Source organism: Aptenodytes forsteri, unplaced genomic scaffold, assembly GCF_000699145.1.
Source record: "Aptenodytes forsteri isolate BGI_AS27 unplaced genomic scaffold, ASM69914v1 Scaffold295, whole genome shotgun sequence".
NCBI classification, from domain to species: domain Eukaryota; kingdom Metazoa; phylum Chordata; class Aves; order Sphenisciformes; family Spheniscidae; genus Aptenodytes; species Aptenodytes forsteri.
Window position 1 is genome coordinate 919658 of NW_008795861.1, and position 10896 is coordinate 930553.

Here is a 10896-nt window from a genome sequence, read left to right on the forward strand (position 1 = left end):
GGGCCTGGACTCAGCTTCTCCTTTTCTCGGGGGGCTTCAGGGGCAGCTGAGGCGTCTCGGCGGGGGGGGGGGGGGGCGCCCCCCCCCGCCCAGCCGCGGGGCAGCGCCAGAGGGACGCGCCGCCCCCGCCCGGGCGGGGGCGGCGCGTCCCTCTGGCGCTGCCCCGCGGCTGGGCGGGGGGGGGCGCCCCCCCCCCCCCCCGCCGAGAGGTCGGAAGCCGCCCCCGCCCCCGCCGTCGGACAAGTGCTTCCGGGGCAGGGCGTACGCCGTGACGCCCGGCCCGCCGCTCCTCCCCGCGGATTGGCGGAGCGGGCGGCGCATGCGCGCGGTGCCGTGACTGGGCGGAGAGGCGGCGGGTCGGGATGGGGGGGGGGGGGGGCGCCCCCCCCCCCCCCCCGCCGAGAGGCCGGTACTCGGCCCCGCCCCCGCCGTCGGACAAGTGCTTCCGGGGCAGGGCGTACGCCGTGACGCCCGGCCCGCCGCTCCTCCCCGCGGATTGGCGGAGCGGGCGGCGCATGCGCGCGGTGCCGTGACTGGGCGGAGAGGCGGCGGGTCGGGATGGGGGGGGGGGGGGGGCGCCCCCCCCCGCCCAGCCGCGGGGCAGCGCCAGAGGGACGCGCCGCCCCCGCCCGGGCGGGTGTCCGGGCCGCCCGGTGTCCGGCACCGAGCAGAAGCTGTGGACGGTTGTTCGATCTCCCTCCGGATTCTGTCCATCCCCCTGGGTTTGGTTTCTGTGCTCGGAACGCGCGGGTGCGGGCCTTCTCTCGTTCCGTGGGTGTTTTGCAGGAGGTTTCTGGTATCTCGCGGCTCGCCGGTGTTTCACACACCAGCGGCTGAGCCGGGCAGCTCGGGAGGCCCCTGCTTTGACACAGAGGGGCCGCGGTTCCGCGGCGGCCGCCGAGCCCAGCCTGCCTGGTAGCGCGGGCCGTGGACTTCTGTCCCGAAGTCATTGGGGTGGAAAGCGTCTCGTTCCCATAAACCTTCAATTAATTCTGCCAAGCACTGGAATACGCCATGCGATGGCAGGCTGAAGATATGTTCGGAGGAAAATCTTTGTGTTTCTTACGGCTGCCGGGTTACAATTCCTGAAGCTGAAAGCCATCAGGAAAGAAGACTGTTTTAAGGCAACCGGCTGTTTAGTAGTCTGTGGAACCTGGAACGTATTTATTTTATTGCAGTTGTATTAGAGATTGCTTCCTGTTCAAATGTATTGTTGGCTAGTGCATATTCATGAAATTGGGGATCAAAACGTGGAAAAATTTCTAAAGAAATAAATACTGACCTAAGCTGCAGATGGAAAATCGAAATGGTCTACTAAGACACATTTTTTAGGCGAACCTAGGAGTGTCTCTGTTTCCTTTAATGGGAATAGAAACTGTCAAATATTCATCCAGCTGTGGAAAACAGCTCAGGTGCTGAGGTTTTATCACCCTGTTAGAGAACCCATAGCTAATTTTTGATGGATGTCTTGTAGCAATGGAAGTTGTGCAGAAGGGTTTGAAAGCTTTTCTGAAGTTGATAGTGATTTTTACAGAGAAGGCAAAGGGACTACTGCCTTGGCCGTCAGTTTTCATTTTTCCTTTTTTTAAGTTGATTTTGCAAAGTTGTAAATTATTCTTAATGGTTCTAATCTTGTAGCTATCCTAGCGCAAATCATAATTATAAATAAATAGTATTTATTCATTGTTTTTCCCCTCACTTTTCTTATTTGTAATTGCTCTTAGCATTCATTTGATAAAAGGGAAGGTAGTCTTGCACCCAGAATGTATCTTTTTCTACTTTCTTCATAAATTCCATGTATATTTTCATACATGATTTTTGTTCGACACCTAAATTGTAGCAGTCTGACTAAGCAGTCTTCCAGTTGCGAGCCTACAGTGAGGAACTGATGCATGAGGTTGTGGGAGGGTTGGGGAGGAGGAGAGAGGGAAAGATTAGAGGGGAGTTCCAAGTTTCCACAAGATTATAATCATAAATGAGCGAAGAGCAAAAGACAGATGGAAAACAACTGAAAAGGTCATGCAGAAAAGGTAGTACCAAAGTATGGACACTTTGCCGTATAGAACGGTGTAGGTGGTATCTGTTTGAATTGTCTTTCTGCAGCTTTATTTTTAGACACGTTACTAAAAACCTTTGGTGGAAGGCAAATAGCAGCTGTAATCTTCTATTGATTTGTGCTTTCTCTGTTTGCAGGCTGAGGTGGAAGAAACACTGAAGCGAATTCAGAGCCAAAAAGGAGTGCAAGGAATCATTGTTGTTAATTCTGAAGGTACTGTGTCAGTCTCGGTTTTCTGAGATGTAACTTATTCTAAACGTGCACTTTAAGGACCGCTGATTGCACTACTTGCATTTAGATTACAGTCTGTCTTTAGCAAAGGTTTTCCTGTAGCCAAAGCAGATAGACAATAGTTAGGCTACAAGAGAAAATTGGATTCCCATTTCTGCTTTTCTGAAAGCTCACTTTATTATTTTAGAAAATAAGTTAAATAAATTGTAAAAGCTTAGAAATATTTGAGTTATGCCAGTGTTTGAGACTGTTCGGTCAAAGCCTTTATCAGTAGCACTAAAAGCTCTTGTGACGTCTGAAATCTTGCTGCTGTCTCGGCAGACTCGAGTAGCTTAGCAGCTGTCTCAGGTGTATGGCCACATAAGACTCATAACCTAGTTGTCACTTTTTGGAGTCATTGAAGGGTCCAACAGAGCAGACTTGTTCAGAGCACTCTAAATACACTATGAGCAGCCCAGTTTCTTAAAATTGTGTGATTATCAATTTAAATTGACTATTTCCTAGAAATAATCCTTAGAAAAGATTATTTCTTTTCTAGTAGCAGCTATGTACGAATATACTGAAGATCAGATCATTGCGTACTTGTATGCAGCTTGTCTTCCTGCTCGCTGCTTGTTCGTGATAGTGAATAATGGATTGTGCTCTCTGGGCTGAAGCTGCGCTTATTTGAACATACACCTGCAGCAGTTTTTCTGCCATGCCAGTATTTGGTAGTTGGCTGCTGCATTGTTCTGACACGTGAGCTGAATTTTGGCTGGCTTTTTGTGGGAAAACATATGTAAGGGGTGGCAGAAGTATAAGGGAGGGAAAGCTCTGGCTAAACAGTATCAGTGTGTCTGCCCTCTTGGCTGGTGCACAGGAATTGCACCGGGGACCTCGCAAGAGTGCATCAACTGTTACGGCTAAATGGTGGAGCCTCAGCTTTGTAACTGTGTGATGCAGCAGCTGGTGTCCTCTATAATCAACACTGATCCCAGCCTAGCTTACTTGAGTATCATTTAACTGTGATGTTCAGGAGCCTTTCTGAAAGGAAAAGTTGTCCCCAGTCAGGAGAACAAAATTGAAACATTGGTATTTCCTCTCTGCCCCCAAGATATTTATTTTTGTTATTATTTATTTCTATTTATCAATCTCATAAATAAATAAATGAAAAAGCAAAAGTAAAGCACTGATGCTACTAGAGGTAAACAGTTCTTCTCACCTACGCCTGTGGTTCCAGATCTTAGCCTTTCCACATCTTACTTCTATTCATGTTCTTCTTTTAAGCCTTTAAAAAGAACCCTCCTAATCCCTGGTGTAGCGACAACATCTGCTTAGGTTAAATAGCCACCCCAGTTGGACCTGATGATGCCCAAGGTGGAGTTAGTTCTGGAGTTTTGTCACTGACCCTTGCTGTCCCCTGTTTCTTGCAGGTATTCCTATCAAAAGTACTATGGACAACTCCGCAACGATTCAGTATGCGGGCCTCATGCACAGCTTCATCATGAAGGCAAGGAGCACTGTGCGAGACATTGATCCCCAGAATGACCTCACATTCCTGCGGATCCGCTCCAAGAAAAACGAAATCATGGTTGCACCAGGTAAAAGTGAGTGGGGTGAAAGCAGGCATTAGGGAATCCAGCAGAATTCTTTCCGCATGAGATTGACACTGTCAGCCTGAGAGAAAAGTTCTGCCTGCTGCTTTTATTCATATTGTATAATCTCTTCTCTTCCAAGAAGCTGTTTTGCTTTCTTCAGAGTTGAAAGCTTTTATCATTGACCTAAGTTTGCTTTTTCATGTTTGAATATGGGAAATCCCTTTCCTCATTTCACGTTGTTCAAAGTAGAAAGAGTTAAACAGTGTTTGAGAGAGTGTTGCAAGCCTCTCATGCTTTGTGTTTTTCAGTATAAAACCACAAGAGTTGGAAAGGAATGTGTTTTGAGAGCAATTTCAGTTCAGCACTGTAGACGAAGTGATAAAGCAAAACAGTCTAATAGATTTTCCAGTTCAGAGAAAAGTAATAGAGCATATTGCAGCTGTAATCATGAGTCGTGGAATATAGCAGCACCAACCTTCTTTTCAGGAAACGTCCTCAGTATTTCATCAAATTATGAAATGGGAAGCAATGAGATGAGTGCAGTTCACTAATGTGGCAGGAGCTCAGCTTTGTTCCTTCAAACTGCATCGGCTCCGCGGTGGGGTTGTGCTGATGGAGAGGCAAAGGAGGGGATTGGGCTTGCAGTAGACTGCTTCGCAGGGACCGGTCAAGGCAGATCTTAAGACAGGCTCTGGAGTTTATGCTGAGGCAGCCTCTGATTTCCATATGAAGGATGAAAAGAGAGGAATAATCATTGCTCCAGAAAAAATGCAGCTACAGCCACTGCAGCCCCGCAGTCTGCCTGCGAGATAAGGGAAATCACTGTCTTGCACCACCTGTTTTGATTCCATCATTGCATGTGCCAGTTACTGTTATTTCCTAGGCACAAACTGAGTTAAATTCAGTTGGCTCGGGAGCATGCAGTTTCTAAAGCTGAGACTTTTTCTCAGTAAGACTCATAAACATAAGTGATCTGACATGCCGAGCCTGTTTTTCTCATTGAGAATGAATGTCAGGACTCTGTAGTTCCCACAGTGTATCGGTGAGATATGAAAAAATGTTGAAATTTACTATTGCTGTGAACAAATACCAGCAATGAAAGATATTTTTTTTTTTTTTCCCTACAGATAAAGACTACTTCCTGATTGTCATCCAGAATCCAACTGAATGATTACACTGACTTGGTCTGTTTTTTTCCCTTTGCCCAACTGTTTTTTTAATTTAATGGTAAAGAATAGAGCATTAGTGTTAACTCTGCTGTGCCACTTCAATAATGTCTGGAAAAACAAAAGCAGGTGTTTTTGTTGTTTACAAACAGAAAAAGTGGCTTTTTCTTTTGTATCACAAGTCGTTTTGAGGAGCAATTGGTGAATTAGCATCAGGCAGTAAAAATGCAACAGATTCTTTTAATAGTTAAGAAGATAATATAATAAAATTCTAATAATGTTCTAAAAAAGATTATTCTTTGTATGTTTCCATGCTTCTGTCACCACTATTTAAGATGCTTTTACACTATTACTTTTGAATGACTGTAAATATGAAACTTGTCTGTCCTCTAGTTCTGTCTTACTCTGTTGGTTTTACAAGTTACTTTGAAAAAGTCTGGCCATATCAAATTAAAAAGTGTCATCACTGACTGTTTTTGTCTTATGTTTTCCTTCTGAAGATTTTAATTATTCTTACGATTGATTGAGTTTTTCTTCAAAAAACAGAACCTTCCTAGGACTATTTTTACTCATCTATTGCTTTCTCTAAACAAGGATTTAGTCTAAGTGCACGTGCAATGTACTCATTATTGCCGTGTATGTTGGAGCATTTTCCTACCGCTTCCTTTTTGTTTCAGACAGAGAAGTGGGGTGGCTAAGTAAGGCCATCAAGACTGCCTGTTGGAGCTCTCATGCTATCACAATTGAGTAGCCGATTTAATCTGGTATCTTCCTTTAGTAATGTTTTATTGATGGTCATTAAGGACAAAAAAAGGTCATCTGGTTCCTCCGAAATAATAAAGGGGTTATTTTTGTAGCCTTGAAAGAGCCTTGTAATTGCATGCAGAGCTCAAGAATTTGTGCAAAATGTCTGCATTGAAGGTGTTTGTCACGTGTGTGACAGACACAACTCTGGCGTGTGCTGGAGTCTTAGCAATGTGCTGAACGTCATAGCCCAGATTCAGAAATGATGCATATTGTCGTGCACTGCGTTTTCTTTGCATACTCAGGTAGCTCAATACAGCTAACTGCTGCTGCAGCGAGCGGTGCTCAGGGAGCCTGGTTCCTTCCCCAGTCTCGTTTGTCCCACAGAGAAGGGGGGGCTTGCAGGTAGTGTAGCTGCCGGCTTGTGCTCCAGCCTCCTCACACGTCTGGCCTCAGACAGCTTGTGATAGAAGTGTTTTACCAGCCTGAAAAGGAAATTTCTCCCGAAGTGCACCTGAGCAAAGAGGCACAGCCTACAGGCGTGAAACGTACTGAACAATTAAAGAAAGAACCTTGATGAGTAACTGCAGTTTTATTAGGGGTTGCTGTTTCTTGTGCTGGTGAGGGATCACTCCTGACTTGTGTATCTCTGTTAGCAGAAGTGTATAACCTGTGTTTAGCCCTGCTCTTTCCAAATTACAAGCAGTAGTAGGAACATGTGATACCGTCCAGTTCTACACCGAGGAACAGACTAAGAATTTATGGGTGATCTTAGCAGGTTAGGGGGTATTCCAGGCAACTGGCTGCAGTGCAGTTTTGGAGTCTTTAATAAGTGTCGGTGTTGCCTTGGACACTTTTCTGGATTTCAGAGCACAAAGTGATGGGGTGGATACGCAGCGACTCAAACAGCTGAGATAACCTGTATGTTCAGCATTTGTTCTCTGTGCATTTTCAGACTTGGGCATTGATTTACAGACTGTCTAATTTTTTAGGTAGTGTTTATGACCATGAAGGTCAGAAATGCTTTTTGCGATCTGTAAAGTGGTCAGTCCTGCAGCATCTGGGCGAGGGTGCTTTACAGTATTTTGGGTAGCAGCTGTCATCGTGACTCAGTGTTGGCTGTTACTCAGTTTATGAACTGTTTCTCCCATCAGCATGTGTCTGACCACACTAAATTGGTGTAGCCCTGGGATCATATTTTGTGCCAAGAAGTGACTGACGTAAACATCCGTCTCCTAGTCGTAGAGAACTGACAGGTAACTCACACAGCGTGTATTTGCTGGCCCTTTTATTATTGAATCTTGGTTTAAGCCATGCCATCAAACCAATGAATAGGGTCTGAAATCATGCTCTGCGTTTGGAGTAGTTCCTGGTACACAGCAGCTTGTATAATGCATGAGATCTGTCATAATTTAATTGAATCCTGTCTCAGAAAAAACCATCTCCAGCAAGCTGAAATCTCTAGATAATAACTGAATAGTGAGGCAAGGCAGAATTAAAAATGGGACTTCAGTTATCTCCTCTGTCTTTTGTTGTTCATAGCCAGAGAAACGTTTCCTTGGAGGTGGTGACCTGCTTATGTATTTTGCCTTTCCCTAGTAGGTGGCAGTGTTACTCTTTTGAACAGTGAAGAATTTCTTTAGTGTCCTGCATTCTTTTGGACACTTCCATAAGGATAGCTCTCCTACCAGTGGTTTTGTGTCGTATCTGAGTTTGGGACAGAGAGTGTTGAGGTATTGGGTTTTTTTCTTTTAAAACAAGCTGTAATAAATAACCCTATTGCAAAACAAAGATCATGCCCATTTTCTGCATTGTGTTGAGACCATAAACTTGCAGTGAAATTACGGAGTTCCAGCTATATGCTGATTGATTGGGGTTTTGGAAAAGGTTTGGGGGTTGGTTCGGGGTTGTTTTTTGTTTTGGTTTTTGTTTGGTTTTTTTTTTTCAAGGACTGTTAGCAGTCTGACTTGAAATACACTTAGGAATTTGAATAAAGGGTTCTTGAAGAAGCTGGTTTTGGAGTCTGGAGGAGCTTGTCAAATCCATCTGGTCAGGGCACGGCCTTGCTTATGCCATGCTAGTGCTACCTTTACACTAGCATTCAAATTTTTTAAAAAGGGGAAGGGGTGGATGAAGCTGAAGAAAAACAACTTACATTTAGGTACTTACTATGGAGAAAAAGTGTCTTATTTAGATCAGGAGCATCAGACAGTCACAGAGATCTGACCAGAAGCAATTCTTCTGTATGCAAGTTAGGGGAGGATTTCACTTTTCCTAAGTTATCTTAAAGAGGGTCAAGAAAGAGATAGGATGAAGTTCTGCTTCTTGTCCTGTGTTTGCTGAGTCTTGGCCAAGTCATTCGTATGGTAAAATTATTGTCAAATTGAGGAAGAACAGAAAAACAAGCATTATGGTTCTAGTCCTTTTTCTAGCCAGGAAGCATGATGAGGTGGTTCAAAGGAGGGCTTGAATAACCTTTGAGATCCGTGCCTTAGAGCTGCTTTGTGTCGTGGTTGGAGACTGGCCTAATTTGCTGTCTTGGGGAAGTCAGTTTAGATGGATCCCTCTCTGAGGGCAGAGGAAGCATCTGCTGCTGAGATGTGGGAAACAAACCCCCATATGCATTAACAAGCTAATGAAAGGAAGTTTGAGGTATGGCTCTGGGCTGTGAACAGCAGCACTTGAGGCCCAAGGACGTGCTCTCTTGTGCTGACTCTGCTCCGAGATAAGGCTCTGGCAGAGGAATGGAGGTGATAACGTATTAATACTGCAAAAGCTAGGCTTGTAGAAACTCATCTTCTATGGATCTTAAAGCAGCTCTTTTAAGCTGCTCCAGCTCGTGTTTGCTCCAGTGCCCTCCCAAGCAACTCTTTGTCTGCCCGAGATGGCTGAGCTCTGATTGTGAAGTGCTCCTCTTCACGTACGGGACATTTATGCTTGATCTTAACACTTTTGTTATGTATAGCTACGTCTATAGGGGATGAAAGTCTGGCATAAATAGTTACACCAAGATAGCTGGCCTTACGTTGGTAGAGCTAGAGCAGCTCCTTGAAGCAGTATAATCTGTAGGAAGAGCTGTGGCAGCTGGGGTGTGCAGGGGCAGTGAGCTCCGACAAAGGCTGCCGTGTCAGCAGAAGCCTGAGCATCAACACGATTTCTGGCGACAAAAGTACACTTCCTTTACCAGCACGACAGGATTCCTTTGGGGAGATTTCCCTCCGCTAGCATGGTTTTGCAAGCATCCAGGTCTGCTTATTATCAGTGGTGTTTACCCTGTAGGAATGCTGGCATGCGTAAAGCTTGTTGTCCCTAGGTCACGTTAGGACAGCTTGCTGGTGCTGGGTTGATACAGCTGGTTCCTCCCATCTTCTTTAAACCTTTGACTGATCCGGCGGTTTTTGGATCTCAAGTGCACCTCCTTAAATAAGGAGTTTTGCCAATGACATCAGCAAGAACAGGCGAGAGAGGTAGTAGTGTGTGCAAGATTTTTCAGGAAAGCTGAGGGCTGCAGGAAGAAGGGTATAAATGATACTCTGCTGTATTAGAAGTAAAACTTCCTTGATCCATGTCCCATTTTTGTAAGTACATTAACATGCTGAGAAGCTCCAGAGCTTCCATGAACCAGTGTCTTTTCTCCTACTCCGGGTGTATGAATACTCTTCTATGGAATTATGGCCCCAGTCTTGCAATGAGGTGTGCATGGATAAAATCAGGGATCAAATCACTAAATCGGAAAGAGTTCCTCATGCCTCTCATCAAAAAGGGGTTAACGCTTTATAACAGCAGTAATAAAATATCCTTTGCCTGAGGATGCAGTCTGTAAAGTTGATCAGCTTGCCATGTCTAATTCAACATTACTGCTTTGCCTTACGTATTTTCTGATTAAAAGGACCTATATTGGAAATGAATGCCTCTACCTGTATCTTAATTATAAAAGTGAATCTGATGAGTTTACACTTCATTACCGGCGTGGGTTTAATTAACTCTTGCTACTACTTGGTCAAGGAAAATCCATGATGTTAGCCATGAAAGTAATTGTTTCCTTTCTGGGTAAACTCTACAAGGAGAGAAGAATCTGTTCGATTGTAGGTAAATATATTTTTCTTTTAATTGGTGACACTTTTAATAATTGGAGCAGTTTTTTAATAGATGCATTTTTCCTGTCCTTTTTTTACCAAGGTTGTACTTAATACTTTAAAGGTGTTTGTTCACTCGTGTTTCATGCCAATTCGCTGTAAACAATGAAACATTGCTTGGGCAGAATACAGCTGTTGTTGCCGCATACGTTGAGGAGAAATACTAAGCGTGGTTCTTTGTGAAACATTGACATTCTGTTTGCAGTTGTTTTTTTGACTCATTTCCAGTAGCTCCAGAAATAGCCTGCTCTATTTGGAGTCGTGCTGCGGTCTTCAAAATATTCAGCACAGATGTGGCTCTGAATGCAGCAGGGAAAACAACAGACTCGTTAGTTGAGAAATGATAGAGGTAGCTGTGGGAATTGCCAATATCTGATTATCTCGGTGAGATTAGTTTGTGTCCGGGTTTGTTGACTGTAGAAGCTCACAGATACACCCATGGCCTGAACTGTCTCGGCAGGCGTCCCCGCATGGATGCTCCCCCCCTCCCCAGCCTCAACGGCATCACAGGAGCCAGCAGTAACACTCGGAAGACGTTTGAGCTGAGATCTCCGGGAGAAGCCACTGCGTGCCGGAGTCATCGACACCTCTGGCCTTCAAGCACCTCTGAAATCCCGGCCCAGGCGTGCTCCTGCTGCCGTTAAACAGGGCCCTCTGCCTGCTCTCCTCTGGCCGAAGCGAGAGAACTGCTGACGTTTGGGGTCGGCCTCTGAGTAAATCACTGTGTCTTACTGGTAAACGGCCGTGCTCCATCCTTGCATTCGTTATTGACTGGAAATGACCTTCCCGACGACGTCGACCTCTCCCTTCTATTTATAGCATTACAGGCCGTTGCAGTGGCTATGTGCTGACAGGAGGAAAATACCTGTCTGAGGGGAGCCCCTCTCAGGCCCCTGGGCGCCCGCGTCAGTGCTGACGAGCAGCGTTGGGGAAGAGGCTGTTCCTTATGACAGTCCGGCCCCTAGAGCGGGGGGGCAGAAGGAAGC

General features: G+C 45.4%; 1 protein-coding gene across 2 annotated transcripts; it reads left to right on the forward strand.

Annotated features, from left to right (window-relative positions):
- Window positions 1–303: 303 nt before the first annotated feature.
- DYNLRB1 (dynein light chain roadblock-type 1) lies at window positions 304–5501 on the forward strand. Of its 2 annotated transcripts, none has more exons than XM_009284008.2 (4): window positions 304–365; window positions 2194–2269; window positions 3700–3867; window positions 4992–5501. In XM_009284008.2, exons 1-4 carry the CDS (start codon window positions 363–365, stop codon window positions 5033–5035), a joined length of 291 nt encoding a protein of 96 aa, XP_009282283.1. In that variant the 5' UTR covers window positions 304–362; the 3' UTR covers window positions 5036–5501. The 2 variants fall into 2 exon arrangements, with proteins under 2 accessions (XP_009282283.1, XP_009282284.1); XM_009284009.2 differs by lacking the exon at window positions 304–365 and adding an exon at window positions 500–561.
- The last annotated feature ends 5395 nt before the right edge of the window (window positions 5502–10896 follow it).